Source organism: Engraulis encrasicolus, chromosome 10 (genome assembly GCF_034702125.1).
Source record: "Engraulis encrasicolus isolate BLACKSEA-1 chromosome 10, IST_EnEncr_1.0, whole genome shotgun sequence".
In the NCBI taxonomy this organism is placed as follows: Eukaryota; Metazoa; Chordata; class Actinopteri; order Clupeiformes; family Engraulidae; genus Engraulis; species Engraulis encrasicolus.
This window is the reverse complement of record NC_085866.1, coordinates 40,686,517-40,710,644: the sequence shown is the minus strand read 5'-3', so window position 1 is coordinate 40,710,644 and position 24,128 is coordinate 40,686,517. Positions and strand designations below refer to the sequence as shown.

The window sequence follows — 24,128 nt, the reverse complement described above, 5'->3', positions numbered from 1 at the left end:
AATGTTAGATTCAAATGCACATCGCAGTCAATGTGTTTATTGAAAATTGTTGTGATCAAAGCACATCATGATCAAAGCATATTGCGATATCATTTTAAATGATAGTTTGGCACAGGAAAAACAGGATTGCTTAGCATCATTGTGAACCGTTTCTCAGAGATAAAGAGAGTGAAAGGGAGAGCGAGAGAGAGCTGGGCTTCAGTAGTGCATTTCTGTAAACGTGACTGTACTGCACCTTTAAATGCACCAATGATTTCCAAAACAGTAAACTTCCTTCAGCCAAACTATAAAACTTTCAAAGTGTTTATATTGTTCTGTAGTAAACACAGCAACAAAAAGTTTAAAAATAAGAAGCACTAGGTGAACCTTCTGAATCACCTGATGAACCATTAGGCCATGGAAGTGGGTGGTGGCCAGGATGTTTTTTTGGAGAATATTCAAGAGTATTATTGGGAAACTTTCAGAATTAAAACTTGTCCAGCATTACTTGCCTGTCCACATACACGTAAGTGCGTCATGTGTGATACTGTCCAAAAGTAACTTCTTGTGCTAGCACCCCCCCACACCCCTCAACCCTTTATTCAAATATGATCCATCACGGTCTATGGCCTCTGTTGAGGTCATGAGGTGTTGCTGTATCGTTGCAGGGGTGCGAGCACGACCCCGGCGTTCTTCTTCTCGCTCTCCGCGCTGTAGAGCCCCCTCTGCTGGATGTACCAGAGCACGGGGTCTGGCAGCAGGTAGCGCACACTCTGCCCGCGCCTCAGCGCCCGCCGGACATGCGTGGCCGAGATGTCGTTGGTCACCCACTCGCGCGTGACGAAGATGTTCCTGCGGTTCTCCCACAGCACGTCTGACTGCTGGATGAAGCGCTCTGCGTCGCTGCCGCCGCGCGTGATGCACACCAGGCCGTGGCGGCCCACAATCTCCTCGATGTCCTCGGGCTTCCAGAGGTTGGGGACGCCGAAGGACTCCAGCACATCCGCCCCACACAGCAGCTTCAACTGGGGCGCGTCTGGCAACATACATCAGAAAGACAAGACGACAGAATTGGGACTCTACACATCATCCAGAAAGACAGACGGTATCAGTACAAGATCTTGATAAAAAATGAATGAAAGACTGGATGGAAATGAATCTTGTGACATTGCAGACACTTATCGAAGCAAAGCCACAGCAAATGTGTGCCATAATCAAAGCTAATGGCGATCCAACAACATATTTTAATTGTGTGACCTTTTTTGGGCTGTGACTTAACCGGGCAGTCAATGTATAAGTAGCAGCGTTTTGCTTTTCAATTTTTTTTTGTTCAAAGTCAAACCTTTGTGAAAGCTCATTTGGGTCATTCCATGTCAATTCACACGCCTTCCCCACATGACCCTCTCCGATTTACCCAATATCTCACATACAGGTACCTTTTGATGTCAATTGAAAGAATATCAAGTATTAGCAGCCTATGTCTAACTGTTGCGGAGATGAAGCCCTCCAAAGTTGGGGTGCCATGTGAATTCAAGCCTGTGAATTGCATACAACATTTACAAGCAGATTTTGACACCTCTGGTTTTAGTTTAAAGGAAGATACAGGCCTAAAAATCACCATGGCCCCTCAATATGACCCTGTCTACCAGATGATGTACTTACAAATGGCATGCCTTGATTATTTTTGGCTATATTAAGCCTTAAAAACTGAATTAGTGAAACGGGTGTTGAAGAGTCTTGCCACTTTGGGGTTCCAGATCTTGGAAACTATGTATGCTTTGGGAGTTATAATTGATTTTCCATCATATTTGGGAACTGTACAGTGTATTCCAAAAAAAGTAGGGCACTCAGCCTTTTAATGATGGAATAGGAGGGACTCAAAAACAGCTTTGGGACAAAATGACCTTACGGTACCCTCTACTTCAGGCCTCAAATTAACCATGTGGGCACTTGATGACTGGAACGCCCTTTTAACCCCATGTACAGTAGCACTGTATCAAACATTCAAGCTTGGAAAAACGTTGTTTTTCAAAGTTCTTCATATTAATCTTGGCCTTCAAAGTATATGTTTTTTCTATGTCTTATCACAGTGTCTGGTTTGTCTGCTGCCATCTGCTGGTCAAAAAACGCAACAACAGTGTAATGTAAGAAAACAAAAGGGGTTGGAAAGTCTTGCCCATAATTTACCAATAAAGTAGCCGAGAAATCTAGATGCCCCTAGGGGTTAAACTCGCTAGGCTACCAATAAAGCACTTTAATTCTACAGTATATTGCTATATATTAATTATTTGAATTATAATTATTTTAACAAGCATTATGCATAATGCTCAATCATGATTACATATCTACCACGACACTCCCACCCCCATGTCTGGTAGAAATGTAGTGCAGGGTGAGGCCATCTTGGGACTGGCATCATGATTGAGCATTAATCAGTCACACTTGGGAAATTATGTAAACTAGAAATATCCATCATGCTTGTTAAAATCATAACTATATAACAATATACTGTATAATAATTACAGTGCTTTATTGGTTAATTATGGGCAAGATTTTCCAGCCCCTTTTGTTTTCTTACATTACGCTGTTGTTACTTTTTTAGACCAGCAGATGGCAGCAGACAAAACAGACACTGTGATACAATATAGAGAAAAACACATATACTTTAAAGGCCAAGATTAATATGAAGAACTTTGAAAAACAACGTTTTTCCAAGCTTGAATGTTTGATACAGTGCTACTGTACATGGGGTTAAAAGGGCGTTCCAGTCATCAAGTGCCCACATGGTTAATTTGAGGCCTGAAGTAGAGGGTACCGTAAGGTCATTTTGTCCCAAAGCTGTTTTTGAGCCCCTCCTATTTTATCTTTTAAAGTCTGAGCGCCCTACTTTTTTTGGAATACACTGTACAGTTCCCAAATATGATGGAAAATCAATTATAACTCCCAAAGCATGCATAGTTTCCAAGATCTGGAACCCCAAAGTGGCAAGACTCTTCAACACCCGTTTCACTAATTCAGTTTTTAAGGCTTAATATAGCCAAAAATAATCATGGCATGCCATTTGTAAGTACATCATCTGGTAGACAGGGTCATATTGAGGGGTCATGGTGATTTTCAGCCCCGTATCTTCCTTCAAACTAAAACCAGAGGTGTCAAAATCTGCTTGTAAATTTTGTATGCAATTCACAGGCTTGAAAAGTGGGCATGGCACCCCAACTTTGGAGGGCTTCATCTCCGCAACCGTTGGACGTAGGGTGCTAATACTTGGTATTCTTTCAATTGACATCAAAAGGTACCTGTATGTGAGATATCGGGTTAATCGGAGAGGGTCACCTGGGGAGAATCTAGGGAATCATGTGAATTGACATGGAATGACCCATTTTTCAGTGATGCAACAAAATAAATATATCTTTTATTCAACATAATGCTAAAACACAAAACATATGGATGGCAGATTGAAGAACTGTATATTTGGCTGGTATTTGTGGTAGCAAAGTTGTGTTATAAGATTTTCATGAAGGGGGAAAAATGTCAAATGTCCAATAATCATAGTAAGTACATTAACAATGTGTTTTTCACAAACACAATGTAGACTCACTTCACTCAGGCTACAACAGCATTAGTATGAAGGACATTTCACCTAGTGTTTACCAAGAAAGCACTAGATACGAGTCATATCGTGTTAGAAATCAGAGAAACACTGAACTGCTTAACACCCTGCAAAAAGGCATGTCAAGGAAGGAAACCAGCAAGCTTAGAGCTCTGGTGAGACTGCACAAAATAGAAGAAAACCAGAACAGCATATTTGAATGCCACACCACCGTGCTCATGCAATCAAGAGACGACAAGGACTGTCGTGTCTATTATGGCATACTAGTGTTATAGGCATTAAATCAGCTACAAATGTGGAGATCTCTCATCTCAAAACTTTCACACCTTCTTGACACGACGTCCAACACTTCAAAGAAAGAAAAAAAGGGCCAAAAACTGTCCCGAGTTGTGTCTAAAGATTTCATGTGGTGACAGTTTCAGTATGTGGCCATCCTCAGATCCCACGACATTTGGGACAAAACTTTTGCACAACATTAACTCATTTTAGCCAAAGCCCCAAAGGCACCTGCAAAAAAACCACCTGCTGAATGACTAAGCCCTTTTTGGGAAAAGGTGCCCTCTGCCTACTAAAACCTAAATAGCTCATCCTCCGAATCACATAAAAACATCAAATAATTAAAAAAATAGGATCCTCATGTTGTATTAGAATGTGTTCATTCAGCTCCAACATACATTACATTACATTACATTATATTGCATTTGGCAGACGCTTTATAACCAAAGCGACTTTCAAAAGGGGACATAATCAAGCCAACATCACAAGCAAATACAAAGTGCACAGGAGATATACAGAACAACAAGTGCAGTTGCAAAGAGGGGTTAGTTTTTTAATTTTTTTTTTAATTTTTTATAAAGACTAAATAACGAGTACACACACGCACACACAAACACAAACACACACACAACACAAACACACACACATACCCACGTTTTTTATAAAAAAGCTCAAATCTCAAGAGCCTGAATGCAGCGTATATGTCATTCCAGGCGCCAAAGGTCAAACAACGTATGCGCAGCATCAGGCTACAGCTCTGTGACGCTTTTTTTCTTTCTTTGAAGTGTTGTATCAGGTTGCCAGCACCTCGTTTTCTGGTGTGCATTTTTGAGCCTCCATTTGAAAGGTTTCCAACACTGTCATCACCACGTCATGCAGAACAACAACCATGGATGTTGTGAAATTGACATGCTTTACATGCAATAGTAATTATCACATGCAATAGAAATCATGACAGCAGAGCTTGGAGTACCTTTCCTTGAGGAGTAGTTAGATGAGCCCTCATTCACACACTCAGGATCCTCTATCCGTCTCTTCTTACCAGTCTTCACAGTGTCCACCTCATCGACATCATTCTGATGCGTTGATTGCAATACTGAATGGTGGTGCCTAAAAAACAGGAAAAGAAAACAAGAAAGAACCTAGCACTGAACACCATTTTTTGGAGAAAAAGCAAAAGAAGAAGTGTTTATGAGGGGTTCAAAATGTATCTAATGAAGACACTTGCTGTGACTCAAATGGTGCACTTACGCACTTCGAGCACTATGTTTCAGCGCGTAATTAATACGCTATGCGCACTGAAACGTAGTGCCGGAAGTGCACAAGTGCAGCATTTGAGACACAGAACTGTGTTCCATGGAAAAGCAATTATTACAAGCCAGTCTGTTACCCACTGGACTCCCTAACCACTGTCTCATTGTTAACATGACTTCTGATGTCATTGATACTTGCTCTGTTCTATACACCTTGTAGGGCCATCTGCTGTGCTGCCGTCCTTTTCATGATTGGCACAAGAAAACACTCTTGAAGGTCCCAACCAGGACCGAAACATAACACCTACATTCAAACAGCCTAATAGTACATTTTTTGAATACTAATACTAGGTATACTAATAATACTAATATATATAATACTAATAAAAAAACTAATAATGAAATGGATGCTCGTCCCAAAGCGCTAGCCTGAGGTAGGGAGCCAATGCGAGAGCGGGAAAGGGCTGGAAAAATGATGCCGCGTATTACACAACAAATGGAAGCTTGCAATTTGCTTGAATACAACTGACACAACTTGTACACCAAATGCAACATTTGCAAAGGCTAAGAAATGGCCGTTGGCAATCGTAAACCACTCCTCCCCTATGAGAAATTCAGTAGGCGTTCTCCAGACCATATCACACTTGCGATACGGTCTGGGGTGAACCAGGCAAAATGTGCAGTGGGTGCAGAATGACCACCTCACTTCCACAGTACATGAAAATGAACATGTTTCAAATGACAAACTCCATTCCAACTTCCTTCCATAATGGAATTAAATTTGGATTAACCCCACAAGTTCCACCTGATGTTTGTGTGGGCAGTTTGTTTGGGAAGAACTGTGCGGAATAAACACTTTTCACATGAGATTCCTGCATGAAGATGACCAAGCTCAACGTTCATCTTTACAGTACACTTATCTGACGCTTTTATCCAAAGCGACTTACAATTACAGGGTATGGGTTTACAATCCCTGGCGCAGTATGGGGTTAGGTGCCTAGCTCAAGGGCTCCTCAGCCATGGAGTGTGGTAGGGAGTGGAAGGATGGGATTCGAACCTTCAACCCTCTGATTTAACGCCCGTCTCCTTAACCACTAGGCAACGGCTGCCCAGTCACCTACTGTATGAGAATCTCCACAGACCCCCGCCCTTACCTCACCACCTTTGCGGTCTCCACCCATTCAGACTGCTGGCTCTCCCAGTCGTTTACTCTGATCCAGTCTGAGCTCTCTGTGGCTAGTCGGGCCATCTGGATCCTGTGATGGGCCTCGATCAGACCCTTCTTCTTGTACGCATCCCCTACTGGCGAGATGATGCCTTGAACCACCTTGTACCGGCCTGAGACAGATGGGAACAACAACAGGTTAAAAAAATTGCAATAGGATATTCCAACCTGGACTCACAAGTAATGCATAGGTGCAGATGATGCTGCATTCTAATGAAAGTTTAATGACAGAATTATTTTCCCCACATGAGTCTTCAAACCAAATTTGGTAACAATTAAGAAGTTATCGACAAATAAATTGTGCGGACAAACATTCAGAGAGAGAGAGAGAGAGAGAGAGAGAGAGAGAGAGAGAGAGAGAGGAGGGGGTCATTGATAGGCCAGGTAAAAAAATCACTTTGGTCAACTGGACCAAACCGCTTGAATCTTGTTTATGTAATACTTGTTCAAAGGCTTTACAAGGGAATTAGACATTTCATATTTGGCTCAATTGTTCAATTCCAGAATGATGTCTAATATGGCCTGCCAAAAATGTCTGCATAGTTACCGGTGTCTTCCAGGTGGTCACGGGCCAGCTCAAACATTCTCAGGTGCATATTAGTGATGGGGTTGAAGGACCCACAAGCTAACAAGACGACCCTCATCCTCTCCACTGGCTCCATGGCACACTAGAAGGACACAAACAAAACTACTTCAAACAAAACAGCTCATCTTAAGGTCAGATTAGACTTCAGCAACTGCGAGCGTGAAAAGTCGCGTGGGAGTGGCCACGAACCAATTTTGTATTCATGCATCTGCGAGCTCTGCGAGGTCCGAGGTCTCGTTGCCAGCCAGATTTGAAATTGCGCGATTAGGCTACTTTCACTACATTGTAAGCACTGCGGTCATTATCAAGCAATGTTGCTTTCTATCCCGGTTAGCTAGGTATTTTCACACAAATTGCAAAGGCAATGCAGTGGTATCATTATTTGACATACCCAGTCTGTTTTCACGAGCAGAAAATGCAAGCATGTAAAGACAGTTGATTCTGCCGATGTGTGTTTACATTCGGTGGAGGAACGGTAGTAAAACCGCAGGCATTGTGCCACGAGTGTTCAACTGATGCATTGTTTGTTACTTAGCTTAGCTTCGTGTATTTACACACATTTACACACAAGGCATTAATAAAGTTTTTAACAGAATACAGCTCTGCTCTCGCAAACTACTGGCATTGCGCTGCCACAAGAACAGAACAAGGAAGTAGCGAGATGACCAATCATAGTGCCTTTTTGTCTGCGTACTCCGCGTCCGTCCGACGGATAGTTAGAATTTTTTCGAGGCGCTAGACGACGGGCGCAGAGCCTCTGAGAGGGGGGCGTGGACTCGCATAGACAGAAAACGGACGGACGCAGATTCTATGCGAGCGAAGCATAAATCTAGCTTTAGGGCAGGGGTCCCCAAAATAAGGCCCGGGGGCCGGATGCGGCCCGCCACGCCCCTTTGACCGGCCCTCCACCTCTCTGCACCTCACCATTTGAACTGGCCCAAAGAAGCAATCCTCACAGAAAAAAATAATGCTAACATATATTTTCTTAATATTTTATTTTGTTAATCAAAAGGCCTTCCAACAGTTTAATTTTCACTAACCTAGTGTGAATCCCCAGAAGTTTATTGTCTTGATAGTTTCTCATCTCACTGTAATATAAACAGGCCTACCATTTCTATTGTATCACTCATAAACTCTCAATCATCATATTTTTCTAACCTTTCCTTGCTATTTTTACATGGTTATTAGAAATTAAAAGGAATACCTGTCGTATTTCAAATTGAAAAACATGTGTAGTTCAACTCGCAAGGTCATACAAGAGAAAAAAAGGCATAAAAATCAACTGGTTATTTTACATTACTGATTAATGCCCCCATAAAAATTACAAGGCCTAATTGCATTTAAGATGACATATCAGATGCTTTGTTCAAGTCTGATTTGATCTGTTTGCTTGGTTGGTTTTAGTTTTCATTTTGCAAGGCATGATTTGCTCCTACCAAGTAACACAGAGCCCTTGTGAAAAAAGTAAAAATACATTTTAAAAAAAAATTATATATATAACTGCATTATAAAAAGTGTTTCACAGTTCTATCTGTGCAGTTTTAGACAGTGAATGCAACAATCTCCCCCACACACACAATTTAGCTAAGAAAGGGAGTAAAGGAAGGTTACAAAAGTCATGTGCTAGCTGGTAGGTTCCTCTGACATTCAAGGTAATGTACCTGAATGAATAACATTCAATGGTCTCATCTAGATCATCAGTGGAGCCCTAACTGGCTATTTGAAACTTGTGTCCCATACATTGAATTTGACACTAAACATATTATGACTCGTTGCTGTTTTCAGCACCCATACTAGGCCTACCTCAGCCTCCAGAGTAGGCGTAGAGCCGCACACAACTTGAATGCTAGTTCTAGGTTGAGCAGGGCAGAACATTGATGAAGCTGCAGGCTGCTGCAGCCGTGCCTTCGCGAATGCAACATGTTTCGCACTAAGCATGTGGGAATCCACTGCCTTTATCCCCATTGTGCCTAGCTTGAGCACTTTGCAGCAAACCGAGCAGCTCGCCTCGCCCTTATCTGTGGGTACAGCCCTGAGCCACCAGGAGTATTTCGGGTCTTCCAGCCATTTTTGACTAAATTTGCACTTTCCCATCTCTCCGAACAGATGTAAACATAAACAGCATACACTCCGCCAGTCTACGACGGATGCCCGTGAGGCCCAAAAACCTTGCAAGCGATACTGTGCGAAGGTTCTCTCTAGCGCTACATGCGGCTACCGAACGATTTACCCAAACTGGTTTAACAAGACATGGGTGTGGGAATTATTCCCAAACCAAATTAAGTTCCACAAATGTAAGATATTTGGGTTAAAAAGACTGCCATTCCAATGCCTTATTTGACGAAAAAAATATGTTTAATACAATTTAATTTGACAGTAGCCTACTAATGAATGAGCATGCTTTTCTGCTACTACTGTACTATACTACCAGAGAGAGAGTAGAGAGAATATCTCTGATACTACTGCAATTCAATTTACTCCTGTCTTCAGCCAAAAACATCACGAGACCCCCGACCACTCGCCAGGATTTAGTTCTAAATGAACTGCTGACATAAGCTCAGTTACTTTAGTTATGGTGTCAGCTACAATGCTGGCCACAAGCACTAGAGTGTACTGTTGAGTAGGATATACCAGAGCCGGCTCTGGGATATACGTATCATTTGGTGTGTGTGAAATCTGTCCTTATATTACATAGGCCCAGAAGACAACGTGCCCTCTCGCTGCTTTTTTGGTTGTCAAAGAAGCAATGCACGAGCTGCCTGTCAAGTGCAATGACGTAAGCCAATGGCCAAGTGCGCTAGATCAGAGACAGTTTGGTGTTATCTTGAATATTGTGACAGGAAATTAAGTTTCTGAAATGGGTTACAGCGTTTTTCGTGCAATGTAGTTCTAGTTTGTCGACATCATATTGTGAGGATATATGGCATGTCGCATGTTATAATACTGGTGGTTTGTAAATTAACATGTTACGCAAGTTAGCTTCAAGAAATACCTTGCTATAGCGCACATCAATACGTAAACAAACTGCGAGCACTGTTATGAGGTAAATGGCGAGCGGCATTATGGAACATTGAATAAGAAAACTAAAATGTATCATTATTAAACCAAATGTTTTGGTTTTATTTACACAGCAACTCACCAAGGTGCACCCACCAAGATATTTTCCTGGCTGTAATAAAGCCAAACCCGATTGGTTTCAGTGTCTTGTATGGTCTACTTGGATTGGCTTTACTATTTAAAGTGCCACGCCTTCACATGTTCTCAACTTCATGTGTGCGTGACCACTTTGCATCTAACCATCTGAACGTCCCTGCCTGACTATCCCGCACCTATCCATAGTAGTTGTGATCAGTGCAATGCCAGACGCATCCTTGTTTCAGAACCACTGTCAAACACCAGCAGTGTAACAACAAAAGGTATGTGAAGCCTGCTATTGTCAAAGTCAAATAGTTTACCTGGTTGTGCGCGCCATTCTGCTTTTACGATTTTGGAACTATATGCGCTGACATTAACGTAGCTGTGTCCTTTGCTAACTGAGTCTCCTTTACTTTTTCACTTCTCAGTCTATAGAAGCTAACAAAGCTAATGTTAGTTAGCTTACATACTGATTGAGTGAGGGTTGTTTTGACATCTTTTAAGTTACGACACAATATCTTAACAGAATAGTTAAAACACTGCTTTGTGTAAAGCTGACGTGTTCTAGATGTTAGCAGGTTGGGCTGAATGAACAAGTGCACCTGTCATCAGCTGGCTAAAATGTGCGCTTGAATCACTAGGAGTCATGTCTGGCTCTTACAAGTATTCCTCAAGGAAGATATGTAAGAGAAAATAGTGGTATTCCAGTAGTCACACAGTGATTATTAAGTAGTGGCAGTCAATCAGTTAACACTTAACCAAATCAGATTTCCAAACAAAGCCCGGACGGTGTATATTCAGATCGGAACTAACTTAACTTAAACCAAACCAGTGTTTTGTTTGATGATGTGCTTGCCGTTATTGTTGTTCTGTAATCTGTATTAGAACAACATGGCCTCTCGTGGGAAATCAGAAACAAGCAAACTGAAGCAAAACATGGAGGAGCAGCTGGATCGATTAATGCAACAGCTTCAGGACCTGGAGGAATGCAGGTAATAGTCTGTCTGTTACTTCTTTCTTGGTGACATGATGTCGTTACAAGGTTTCCACAGTGTGTCGTGCATGCCATTGAAAAACAATGTAATTTTAGGTCTATAATCATAGACACGTTCTTACTCTTTCACTTACCAGAGAAGACCTCGATGACACAGAATATGAGGAAACCAAAAGTGAAACTCTGGAACAACTCAACGAGTTCAACGAGTCATTGAAGAAACTCATGTCTGGCAACATGACCCTGGTGGATGAACTGGGCGGAATGCAACTGGTAAGTGTCAGATACTGCAGTACACCGTAAGAGACATGGTTGCAATATTACGGCATAGCACATTTATTGGTGCGTGTTATTACTTTGTCAGGCAATACAAGCTGCCATCAGCCAGGCCTTCAAGACTCCTGAGGTCATCAGACTCTTTGCAAAGAAACAACCGGGACAGCTGAGGACAAGGCTGGCAGATGTGAGCGGATGAAATAAGTCATTTAATGATTTAGCCATTTGGTATTTCATTCTAATAAGCTACAAGTCTAAGGAATGACTTGACCATTTTCTCCTTGCAGATGGATAGAGATGTCATTGTGGGAAAGCTTTCACGGGATGTCTACACGCAGCAGAAAGTGGAGATCCTCACAGCTTTGAGGAAACTGGGGGAGACGGTGAGTAGCCTTAAAAGTCATGCCATTGTTGCGACAATAATCCACAGTGTGGTGGACATGACATATTTACAACAAATATTCAGCTACTTGCCTACTGGTACTTGAACACTCTGTTACAGCTCACAGCGGAGGATGAGGCCTTCTTAGCAGCCAATGCCAGTGCCACTCTCAGCCAGTTTGAAAAGGTTACTGCCAATCTGGGTAAGTTATATATGGAGATGCTCGTGGAACTTCTATCATCAAGACTATTTGGGATTGCATACCGAGGCTCAGGGCTTTAAATTAACACCAGTCAACCGGCCAAATGCTGGTGAAATTTGAGTTTGGCTGGTAGAAAAGACCGATTTACTAGCCACTTTAGTAGAGTAGAGTAGAGTGTCATTTATTTATCAAGAGGGAAATGAAGGTGTCCAGTAATATACATGGGTGGTTGACGTTTAAGGGCGTAACACAATAATAAAAAAAAGTTATTCCAATTCCTGAAAAAATTGATGGAATATATATCTTCAATATACCCTGTAGATTTCCATGCCACGTTTTGTCGCTAACTCACCAGTTTAATTCTAAATCACCAGAAATGAAACCCCATTGAAAATGAATGGGGTTTTATTTCTGGTGAGTTAGAATTAAACTGGTGAGTTAACACCAAAACGTAGCATGGGTATCTACGGGTATATTGAAGAGTGAAGTGTGGGACACCAGGTCAACAAACAAGAACAGCTGACGGCAAAGCATCAAGGATATCTGGGCTTCCATTACTCCCATGCACTGTTTCTGCCATTGACTTCAATGTTAAACGCATCATGGCCGTTATTAAGACAGAGAGTCCTAACCAAGTATTGAACATTGCATGTTATGTAGAAAGTACCAAATTTCAACTGATTTGATGTGCACTGATGTGAAACGAATTTTGATGAAGAAAATTGTGATTTTATTACAATATTCTAATGATGCGAATTCCCCAATTCATGTTTTTTTTTAGCTGGAAGGCCAAATTATGTAAAAAGAAAAACTTGAATGATTGGAATAGTTAAACAAGTGGGCCATGTATCTACAATCCATGACAGTTTAACATTATTGATGGAATTATGGAAATAAATCAACTTTTTCATGCTATTCTAATAAAGTGGCCTGGAGCTGTACATGTCACCCCACAGGACGCAATTTGTGTTACGAAATTGAACTTATAGTTAATATTACTGTCTTGAGTTTTTTTCACATTCACATATCTTAATATAAAGTTAATGTTTATGCAATCATGCCAAATGCTTCATACATTATTCAAAATGTTGTTGTTTAATTTATATATATATTATATTCCAGGTTTCATTAATGTTACAGTCACACCACAGGATATTTGACATATAAACCTTTCATATTAGTCTTAGATGAGAAGAAACATTTTTGTTAAGATTCATGTTTACTACCCACATACATAAATACAGAAAAGCACACCGGCATTATACACATCATTGCACATGTATTGACCCATTAGTGAGTGTTCACTTCACTCCAGGGACTGTGACAAATACGCTGCACCTAAATAACTGTATGTCACTTGGATAGAAGAGTCAGCTAAGTGTAATGTACTCGTATGTATACTTACTTGCCTACTGTGGGACATTTGGGAGATGCTGTGCATAGATAGATCCGGAGTTGCCAGAAAAAGGTTGTCACGGCCTTGAGTCACACAAGTATTTCTGACTCACTTCTGCACTGGGTTGCACATATCCTCTTCTGTGTGGTGGGAAATTAGATGTCAACTGATGCCCCAGTTGACCTGCACACAATAGACTACACAGTACACCTGTAAACAAACAACAACATGACACTTTATTTTGAAAATGTCCATGTTAATGGCTCGGAGCATACTGGGAGTTGTATGATAAATTGTGCTTACCTGTTTATAAGAAGGAAATCAATAAATGTATTTAACCAGTAAGCGTTAGTTTGAGAGCATTGTGATTATACTGGTTTGAAAGTCATCTCTACCGGTTTTGATGCTTGTCCAAACAATCTTAATTGTATATCTGTTTTTGAACACACCAATCCTTCCTAGTGTTTGCACTGCAAAACATTTTGATAGTCTTTGACTGAAATTGTGTACTGTCTTGTGATCGATTCCATTCCTGAGGTCATGTTATGTGATCTTCCCTAGGGTCAGAAGACAAGATAATGGCATTGGCTAGCTCTGGAGTGGGGAAAACCAAAGCCTAGCCGTAACTTGATGCACAGCTAAGCTGAGTATTCCAGTGTTGTACAGGTTGTAAGTGGTGTTTAATACAAAAACGCAGCGTCCATTGAACCAGAATCTAAAGGATGATGATTGCAGTCCACTAGCATCGCAAAAGTATACAGCAAAATAATGTAATTCATGTGCTGGTTAAATCTAATTCAATATTTGTCAAGTTACTGTATATCACCTAATTCAGTTATCATGTTATGTTACCTAATTTAGGTCATCTTTACTCAGTGCTGAATCCACATTGAGCAGGGCATTTCTATTTGAACTTGATATATCAACATTTTCTTAAGTAGCTATTTTGTGGTCATTGCCAGACATCTGGCCCAACAATACTGCCCTGTCCATTTAAAAATATATATCATTTCCTGCCTGTTTTATATTAAATTTGAAGTGCCATCCAACTAGAGACGGTGCACACTCCAGCGTTGTTGCTGGTTTAGAGTGTAAGCAGTGATCTTGATTTGACTGTCATCAATGCATGCAAAGACTTGATTGTATATTAGAATAATCCTTTAGGTACAAAGTGAAAGTTTACATTGCTGCTTAAACGTATGCCTTGGTCATGCGAATCTACAGTATAGGACACATAAATATAATCTTTTTTTACTTTGTTATTCATTTGCTGGTTTGTTTTGGAGAAATCATGAAACATTTTATTTGCTGTCCTGCCTATGATGGTCAATGATTTGCACAGTGCCAATGACTGACCATATTTTGAAATGATGCTGCAGGAATTGTGCTGATAACCCTTTTCTGTGCTGCAATTCATACACAGGTGTTTAAGCCTGTGTAGCGTCTTCTTACATTGTTGTGATTTTTATATTGTGATGATGAGGCTGTGATGTTTTATTTTCCAAGGTTTTATGTGAATCATATTTATAAGTATATGATGAAAACAACTATTTTTGTGTTGGGTGTTTTTATTTCTCCAGTATATCACATTGGACTTCAAGTGAATAACACTAACCCATTTAGTGTGCTGTGTCACGGTAGAAAAATTGATAAAATACTGTATTTATACATATGCAGGCCCTGACCATGGCTCACACGTTTGTTATGCCGATTCCAGCCAGAGGTCATTTCCCGATACTCCCCCATCTCTCTCTTCCTCTCTCCATCTCACACTGTCCTCATAATAAGGCATAAAAAGCTTTATATGTGAAAATCCCGTTGCAAAGTGCATTTTGAATGAGTTTACAAAAGGTTGTACACTGTGTACAGAATTATTAGGCAAACCAGGTTTTTGACCATGTCATCCATTTTATGCATATTTTCCAAGACCAACCTGTATAAACATGAAAATCTATTGGATTTAAGCATTCCAGGTCATGCATGAAAAGAGAGGATGTGATTTAAGGAGCTCAATGCCCTATATCAGGTGTGCACAATTACGAGGCAACTTTGTTTTCCTCTGAGAAAATGGGCCACAAAATAGATCTAACAAACTGTGAAAAGTCTATCAACAAATTTGCTGTCTTGAAATTGCGAAGTTAGTCAATTTATCACAGAAGTATAAAAAGCACTGTTTAAAACAGGGGTCCCCAAACTAAGTCCCGAGGGCCGGATACGGCCCGCCACCCCCTTTGACTGGCCCTCCACCTTTCTGCACCTCACCATTTGAACTGGCCCAAAGAAGCAATCCTCACAGAAAAAAATAATGATACGATATATCATGATGTATAAGAATGAAATATTTTTTTTTAAGTATTTTATTTTGTTTATCAGCAGGCCTTCCTACAGTTTAATTTTCACTAACCTAGTATGAATCACCAGGAGTTTCTTGTCTTGTAGTTTCTCATCTCACTGTAATTCAAACAGGCCTACCATTTCTATTGTATCACTTATAATCTGTCAATCACCATATTTGTATAACCTTTCCTTGCTATTTTACATGGTTGTTATTAGAAAATAAAATAAAAGGCTTTGGTATTTCAAATTGAAAAACATGTGAAGTACTCACTTCTTTTGCAAATCACTTGTAATGATGAACTATTTTGTGCTGGAAATTATGGCTATAACAGTCAGTGGCCTAGTATACAGCCCACATGATTGATCCTGGCCCCCTATCACAGTCCAGGAACGATAATGTGGCCCACAGAGAAATCAAGTTTGATTTAAAATGATTTAAAATATGCAGGAAATGGACAATATGGTAAAAATGGCTTTGCCTAATAAGTCTGCACACCCATTATTTCAATAAATATAGTTACTTTCAAAAATCAGTCAGTCTAATTTTGTTTGGGCGAGGGGGTGCTAGGGGGGCCGTGGAAAGTTGGTAGGAAATAATAAAATAAATTATTTAAGAAATGGAATAACTAATGTACACCAAAATAGACCAGAAATTAGCCAAACAATATTCCCATTAGTTAATCTTATATATCCTCGTGGGGCACTGACTCGCAGGCCTAGACTATGGTTGTGAAAGGGGGTGCACAGGAAAAGTAGTGAGGCACGACCCATGTAAAGGGGGCCTTGGCTGGAATGTACCAGGGTATGGGGGGCCTTGGCATAGTTAAGTTTGGGAACCCCTGGAGTAGGCTACCGGTATTACTGCAGTGATTTTTTTTCCTTCAGTGGCAGTGTTTCCAATTTCAAACACCTGGGGGCACTGTAAGACCCCAGAATACAGAGCTGTACGGCTCTGCCAGAATATTTCACTTACAACTTGGATCTGCTGACACATTTTGTGTTCAGATCTCGATGCATTAGCAAGAAGTATTCATAATGTTTTATAATTTGTATATGTGATGACTTGCACATTTTATGATCAATTGCCCATCCGTTTTGCACAATGAAGAAACTAGTGTTGCAAGACAATCTTGGGAAATAGTATAGCATGAGTCTTCTCCCTCGCAAAAAGGGTGTGAGGAAGATGAATCAGACAATACTTGGTTCATTTACCTAACTAATAAGACAAATGGTATGCATTCTAGTACAGCAGGAGGAAGCAAGAGTGGGAGATTGGGTTGGGTGCAGGTACTGTATGTAGGCCTGTGAGAGTGACAGTATAGGCCTCTACAGACGCACAGTACATTTTGCGTTAAACTTTTGCAACAATTAGACTTAAGGATTCAATGCATTTGATTCCAATTTCTTAAGTGTTGACACTGCAACATTTTTCTGTGTATGTGTCAAAATGTCTTGTGCAGCCATACCATGTTTTGTGCTGAATATTAGTTATCAAATACATCTTCATAGAATTCTCTCTATTTGTTGTTGTGTGAGGGTTTTTATTTATTTTATTTTTTTAAACTAAAATAAATGTTTTTCGCCAGCACAATAATTGATTAGAGCTGGGCTCTTGTGGATTAAGTCTTAAAAATGAATCACCTTTTCACTCATTTGCACGCATTTGTAACATACATGTTCATTTTCTTTGGGCTCTTTTATATGCTTCTTCCAACCCACTCTCTCTGTTATATGGGACTGAGTGTGCCTGTGGGCTTTGGTGTGTTTAGTGTGGAACAGTGGAAGTGGGAGTAAGGCATCGGTCCAGGCCCATTCTAATTTAAAGTAGTCTTCATGTTTTCTTTCACAACCAGCATTTTACAGTTGTGGTTGTGTTAGTATAATGAATCTCCTACTGTGTGCATGGCTTTGAGGAGATATGATGAGATTTGTTGCTGTATGAGTGGAAAAAAAACACAATGGCAGAGTTGGAGACCACTTTGAATCCCATGTCTTCTTCCTTTATTTTTTGTTCATGAGCAGGCATCCAACTTCACCATAGTTTGCCGTTGAATGGTAGAAAAGTGAGTGCAGCCCTGACAAGCACAAAGTCAGCATCGTTCAACAATCCCCCCAAAAACCCCACTCCACTCCTTTTTGCCTTTCTTTCTGTTTTCAAGAGCAAAAAAAGAAAACACCCAAATGAATTGTGAAGTAAAAGGAACCATTTAAGAAGAGTGCACAATGGCATTGAAGAGAGTGTGTGTGTGTATCTGTCTGAGAAACAACAGTAGGCCTACAGACCTACTCTAGGCTTCTGCCTGCTCCTCACCTAGGCTCGAATGCCCCATGTGTTATTACACACAAAGTAAAATAAAACTAACACTAATCTGCTCATGCTATCACGGTGCTCGTGCTCTTGTTTGTGTGCTCCCTCCCTCCCATGAAACCAACAACAAGTGTTGTCAAGGGCAACCTCTGCAGGGGTATAAGCAATTATGTCACATCCCATAATGACAAAAATAAAGTTCTGAGGGTCGTGTGACTATATCATGTGATCACCACAGATCACAGAAATACATTTATTCCATCCAATGATATCCAGCAAAATAAATCTTTAGAGAGAGAATTGAGGATGGAAGGGTTAAATTACAACCCATTGTATCTTTTTTTGCACGCGATGGTTTAATCTTAAAATGGAATGGTTTGTGTAGTGATCTTTTGGTTAACTTTATAGCAACCTCAACTAATTAAAGAATGATGATGAAAAGGAGATAAAAAATATGTTAACACCAACTCATTGCATGTGTGTACGTTTGTGACTGTGAAGAAAATTGCAAGAATGCAGCGCAGGTTGTTTTGGCTTTTTCTAGTGAATATCATGCTGCTCTCTACATGTTGTTTTTGTCAGGATATCAAGCAAATACACTTCAAAATGGCCTCTCACTATACACAGACCGATTTCATACCCACACGATGCCAGCTAGAGCACCTCCGTAATGTACAGCTTTTCTAAGAAGTGGATTTCCTCAAACATGACTTGAGTACAATATCTATCGATGATAACAATATGGACCTACTTTGTCTACACAACAACGTGAACACAATACAACTATTTAGGACAATTAAAACTTTCATTTTTTTGATTAAACTAGCAGTTGACCTCCCCAATAACCCTAATTACAACATTTTATTTTCTCTTTTTTTTCTTAAAAAAGGAATGAAATCACTACCCCACTCCCTGTATCCGTTACAAATCTGGCATTAAATAATTATAAAACAAGGTCAAAGAAAATCATCAGGGCTATGGTGTGTGTTGATTGACTCTTTTTTTCCTTTTCTTGTTATTAGTTGTGTTAATATGCTGCGATAGGCAAAAGGCACTCCCAGCTTGTCCATGCCTGATCTGGACCTCTATTCTGTTAATGGGGGAGGGGGACGCTTATTCAAAGCAAAGAAAAAATATGGATGTAGCAGAATCTCAACTCAACCCACTACAACCCTAATTAGAACTGGAACATCCTTTAACTGCTGGGCTCTAATGAACACAACACTCGATTGCACTCTTCAAATCATTCTTTAGCCCGGCTTTACATACTGTTAACATTCTTTCAAATCAATCCACTTTCAGACCGTAGATCATATCAAGCCTTTACCACATTCTTCATCGTTTTCTGCATGCTGCTTTTTAAATAATCCGTTCAATACTCTCCCATGAGTACAATTCCACTACTCCAATACTATACATTAGTTTTGTGTAGGGTAAACATTTATTTGTCCAGTTTCGTGGGGTAGACAATCACTTTTCAACGGAAATACAGTATATATAGCATGAGTTCAACACCAGACACATTTTCCCAATTGGCTGTGAACATTTCTGAATTTTAGCAGAAGAAAAAAAAAGTTCACCAAATGTAAACAAACATAATAGGACTACAGTACAATCGCATGAAAAATAAAACATCTTGGTCAACTGCAAATAAAAGATATCTCTAAACTTTACAGTTAAAAATGGTAACACCTGATCAATTTTCACAATTGCACAAGAGCACAGCAGTCCCATAGCAAAAAGTCTACAAGCTTCAAACAAAGTAGTCCAGTAGTCCTGAGGAGAATGAGACTACCTCTTTGTATGATGACAGTGAAAGACCAATGAAAATTTCATCAAGTGTTACATTTTTCGTCAAGGTTAAACTTCTCATTTTTTCTTCTTTTGCAGTGTAACCGACCATGTCTAATGGCATTTCATTTTCATTTGTTATTCAAGAAGCAACACTGTGCTTGTTATTGGATTAGATTCTCGTAAAGCTCCAGGTTTTTTTATGCAGTTCTTGCTCTGTCAAGTCTTTTGAAGTCTGTTTGGTAAGACAACATCATGGCAGAACGAAGCAATGTCACTGAGGACACCTACAAAGGGTGGGGTAGGGGACATTCTAAACTCGGTTCCAGGAGTAGGGTCCTTTTTGCTGCATGACCAGAAGGGTGGAACCAAATACCTCCTAAGAATTGCACATGTGCAGGTGTGACTACTCTGTACCGTACCGTAGGCAACTCCTCATACATACGACACGCCTATCACCTTAACATGGTGACTGAGACTGGGCCCAACATGAAGTCATCACAGGAATGAAAATAAAAAAGATAACATCAAAGCGTAGCGACAGAGCATGTTTCCTAGGCCTGGCACAGATTACCACAATGATAACCAACAGACTGAGAGAAGTCTGAAGTCCTCATCTTTCACGTGGAGAAAAAACATGAGACACTCTGCCATAGAAACCTCACATATAATATATATTTTTTTTGTTTATAACGTCATGGGTTTCTCTCTTTGAAGAAAAATGTTTCTCACAGAAGCATGGAGGAAGAGTTCTGCCAATCATTATTTTTTAAAACATGCTAAAAGCATTTGAGACACAAACAATCTACAGCAGGTTAACTGCGTCATTGTAATATATACTGTAACTTGGAACCCGTGGTCCAGGCCACCACTACACACACAGACTAATTACATGGTCTCATTTGTATTTACAAATATCAAAAAAGAAACAAAAGAAGAAAGCAACTTCATCCTCAACACATGACTCGGCAAAATTTATTTTCTCATGCACCGAAGAGAGGGGGGAAAATGGAAAGGAGAGCAAACGTGACTATGGCAAGTTGCATGTTCAAAGCATTTTTTTCTCTCCTGCTTCTCCCCCTCTCTCCTTGTAACCATCACAAGCGCTCGAGAAAAAAAGAAAAGAAAAAGATAGTAAGAAAAAGAACAACGAAAGCTAGGGAAAAAAACAAAAGCAAGGAGTCCAAGCCTCTCTTTCGTATTTGCTGTGGCAAAAAAAGAAAATTAGTTATGCAAGTGTGCAAGAAATATACATCAAATCATTCCTCATTGTTGGAAAGACATTACACGTGTAAAGAATTAAAAATAAAAAAGGTGCAAGGTTTGTGTGTCCTTACATATCTCAGAACAATGCAAAACAAAAAAATAAATCTACACCAAGCTTCCCTGGGATTATTAAAAAAAGAACAACTCATAAATATAAATAAAAAACAACCTCAGCTACCCTTTTGAAAACTATACTACATTTCTGACCACCACTAGAAAGATGACGACAGGGAAGCCTTGGCTTGGTGGAAATGAAGCTCGCATCTGCCACATCTGTAACAACAGACACCAGATATATAGAGATTTTTATATATATATTCATATATACTTGTTTTGCTTTTAAGTGTTTTTTTCTCCTCTTCGTTGTTTTAATAATCATGGCTCTTTAGGAAGGGCGAGGGAGAGAGGTGGTGGTGGTGGTGTGGGGTGGGGGTGGTGTGGGGTGGGGTGGGGTGAGATGACGGGTGGGGTGAAGGTGGAGGGGAGGTGGATGGAGGACAAGAGGCGCCCTCTGGTTGACTGGTAAGAGGGATGGGTGTGGTTTGGCTGTGGTGTCGGTGTCGGTGAGCGTGTGTGTGTGTTTGTGTGTGTACGTGTGTCTGACGGTGTACAGGCATGTGTTTATGTGTTAACACGTGTGTGTAGGTGTGTGTGTGTGCGCGTGTGTGTTCAGTAGGTGAGCGTGGAGTCGTCCCACTCCAGCTGCTGCTGTCTGCTGGCCCCCTGCTGGTCCTCGGGCTCCGCCCCCTCCTCATCCTCGCTGCTCTCCGACTCGGCACTGGTGATGTCATCCTCTTCCTCTCCATCCTCACTCTCCTCCTCCTCTTCCTCCTCCTCCTCACTGCTGTGTTGGTCCTCATACGTCTGCCAGGGAGAGAGAGAGAGAGAGAGAGAGAGAGAGAGAGAGAGAGAGAGAGAGAGAGAGAGAGAGATTGGAAGACGGCGAAAGAAAAAGAATAAATGACCAATGCACAAATGCGTGTACAGTGAGAATAAAAAACTACAGATAAAAGGCAGGACTGAGGAGAGCGGAGACGAGGGTGGCCGGCAGTGTGCGTTGTTCGCGCAGTGTGCGTTGAGGTCCAAAAAGGACAGATGAAAGGGAGTAGAGTGAGAGAGATGATGGGGTGAGAGGACGGAAGAGAGGCCTGATGGAATATGTAGTCCTGCTGTGTGTGGAGTCTTGTTTACTGGGTTAGGGGCTCAGCTGTGATAAGAAGCAGAGCGAGAGAGAGAGAGAGAGAGAGAGAAAGACGAGCGAGTGCGTACGTACAAGGACACGGCTGCTACACTACACTCTGCAGTGTTTAAATAGGCATTAGAAGCAGCAGCGCTTAGCCTACAGGCTCGCCATAAATACAGAGCTAATCCTCCTCTCCTGCTGCCTCCATGCAGTAGCCTACTGCATTGGGTGGGTGGGGTAGGGCCTGGGTGGGCGGGAGGCATGCAGGTTAGGGGTGGAAGGAGATTTGAGACTATTCAAAAGGCCCAACATTGATAAATTGAATACTTAAAATATAATCACATAATGTTCTAAATATGCATTACAAAGAAACATTTTCATAGATTTTTGGTAGAAGACTATTATCAGCTATTTCGGTTTTACAGTGATGGTTGTAAGTCGTACAATAGGCCAACACTTTTGGTTTCTGTACTGCAACTGAACTTATTTTGAATAAAGCTGATTTCACATCTTAATAGATTAATATGCTTATTTAGGTTTTTTGCTATATATAGTGTTATGCCTAAAGTAGTGCTTTGAAGGAAAGCATGTGCTAAGTTCAATGAAAGCAACTACTCTATAACAGAGTGGGAATCAGTTTAGGTATAAGCAGCTGGAACTAAACTCTGGACAACATTACCTTCACATAATCTGCACAGTAGGGGAGTATTTGAAGAACACTACAAAAATTGGACAAGAGCCCTCTTGTTCAGCTCCCCCTCCTTATTTGTAAAATACAGCTCCCTCTGCTACAGTATTGATAGTAATACAACACAGTGACATTTTGACAACTGAGAAAAGAAGGTCTACCTTCTACCCCCTACCCCCTGACAAAAGTCAACTAAACCAATGACTTCAGCTGAGAATCCCACCTTTATTGGGTTGATGGTGATAGAGACACAGTCACCTCAGTAAATTCAATGAATGCAACCAATATCAGAGGAGGAGGACACTGTATATAAAGACAACTTCAGCTGAGGTCTTCATGGGGTTTTGCTTATGTGTGTTACTATCTACTACAGTATAGTGTTATTGACTAGTACTTTGAGGAAAAGAATGAGCTTAATTCAATGTATCAAACAATAACAGGCTAGGAAATTATATGAGCTTCAGTGGAACCTCCATTGAGGTTCAGCCAGTAAATTCAATAAATGCAAAACAGACTATGAAGTTACTGTTGAATTCAGCTGAGTTGTTGCGAATCGCCCTTGGGTCGACAGTGATGAGTCATGCCAGTAATTTCAATGAATATAACTTCAATAGAATACCAAGCTACAGTATATATAGAGAAGACTTCATCTGAGGATCTAACCTCCATAGGATTGACGGTGATGGTGCATGAGTCCTTCAAGTGAAATTGATGAATATTGCAACTATTGCAGAATAGGAAGCTACAGTATGTGTATGGAGAAGACTTATGCCATGTCTCATATCTTGCTTTTGTGTCAGTGCACTAGAGATTAACCTCTTCTACTGAACTGCGCACCATGTTTCTGGCTGGTGGCAGCCCTGCATTTTTTGGCCTTTATTACGATAATGCAGTGAAGAGTTGAACAGGAAGTGAGTGGGTAGAGAGACACGGGGATGGCTCGGCACAGGACGGGATATGGGAAAGGCATTAATGTGAGGGTTTTACCTCCATGGGGTTGACGGTGATGGTGAGTGCGGAGTCGTCCCAGTCCATCTCGTTCTCCTTGCCTCCCTCCTGGTCCCTCATGGTGCGCTGGTGGGCCGCACGGATGCGGAACACGCCCAGGATGATCATGAAGACCAGGAAGCTCACACACACCACGATCACAATGGTGGCTGCGCTGGGGACCACTGTAGATGAGAGAGAGAGAGAGAGAGAGAGAGAGAGAGAGAGAGAGAGAGAGAGAGAGAGAGAGAGAG

At 40.8% G+C, this 24,128-nt stretch overlaps 3 protein-coding genes across 8 annotated transcripts in view; 1 reads left to right on the top strand and 2 right to left on the bottom strand.

Annotated features, from left to right (window-relative positions):
- Nucleotides 1–15: 15 nt before the first annotated feature.
- nmnat1 (nicotinamide nucleotide adenylyltransferase 1) lies at nt 16–11,274 on the bottom strand. Of its 3 annotated transcripts, none has more exons than XM_063208877.1 (5): nt 11,193–11,274; nt 6,891–7,011; nt 6,273–6,456; nt 4,839–4,975; nt 16–1,015 (listed from the first exon to the last, which is right to left on the bottom strand). In XM_063208877.1, exons 2-5 carry the CDS (start codon nt 7,003–7,005, stop codon nt 621–623), a joined length of 831 nt encoding a protein of 276 aa, XP_063064947.1. In that variant the 5' UTR covers nt 7,006–7,011; nt 11,193–11,274; the 3' UTR covers nt 16–620. The 3 variants fall into 3 exon arrangements, with proteins under 3 accessions (XP_063064947.1, XP_063064946.1, XP_063064945.1); XM_063208876.1 differs by lacking the exon at nt 11,193–11,274 and adding an exon at nt 10,069–10,183; XM_063208875.1 differs by lacking the exon at nt 11,193–11,274 and adding an exon at nt 8,733–9,071.
- Nucleotides 10,228–14,864, top strand: lzic (leucine zipper and CTNNBIP1 domain containing). The gene is made up of 7 exons (XM_063208878.1): nt 10,228–10,345; nt 10,950–11,056; nt 11,196–11,331; nt 11,423–11,521; nt 11,622–11,717; nt 11,837–11,918; nt 13,876–14,864. Exons 2-7 carry the CDS (start codon nt 10,956–10,958, stop codon nt 13,932–13,934), a joined length of 573 nt encoding a protein of 190 aa, XP_063064948.1. The 5' UTR covers nt 10,228–10,345; nt 10,950–10,955; the 3' UTR covers nt 13,935–14,864.
- A 6,607-nt stretch (nt 14,865–21,471) lies between these two features.
- clstn1 (calsyntenin 1) overlaps nt 21,472–24,128 on the bottom strand; it is a 55,046-nt gene continuing 52,389 nt past the window's right edge. For all 4 annotated transcript variants that reach the window (XM_063208871.1, XM_063208873.1, XM_063208872.1 and 1 more), the window contains 2 exons: nt 23,875–24,059; nt 21,472–21,880 (listed from right to left, as the gene is read on the bottom strand). In XM_063208871.1, coding sequence (XP_063064941.1) covers nt 21,686–21,880; nt 23,875–24,059 — 380 coding nt within the window. In that variant the 3' untranslated portion in view covers nt 21,472–21,685. The remainder of the gene's footprint in view (nt 21,881–23,874; nt 24,060–24,128) is intronic.

Coding starts and splice junctions, on each gene's coding strand:
- nmnat1 (XM_063208875.1), bottom strand. CDS start 9,023: ATGGGAAAGTGCAAATTTAGTCAAAAATGGCTGGAAGACCCGAAATAC. Junction 4,976..6,272: donor GAGACCGCAAAGGTGGTGAG/GTAAGGGCGGGG, acceptor CCTGTTTTTTAG/GCACCACCATTCAGTATTGC. Junction 1,016..4,838: donor TAACTACTCCTCAAGGAAAG/GTACTCCAAGCT, acceptor GTATGTTGCCAG/ACGCGCCCCAGTTGAAGCTG.
- lzic (XM_063208878.1), top strand. CDS start 10,956: ATGGCCTCTCGTGGGAAATCAGAAACAAGCAAACTGAAGCAAAACATG. Junction 11,057..11,195: donor CAGGACCTGGAGGAATGCAG/GTAATAGTCTGT, acceptor TTCACTTACCAG/AGAAGACCTCGATGACACAG. Junction 11,919..13,875: donor AAAGGTTACTGCCAATCTGG/GTAAGTTATATA, acceptor GATCTTCCCTAG/GGTCAGAAGACAAGATAATG.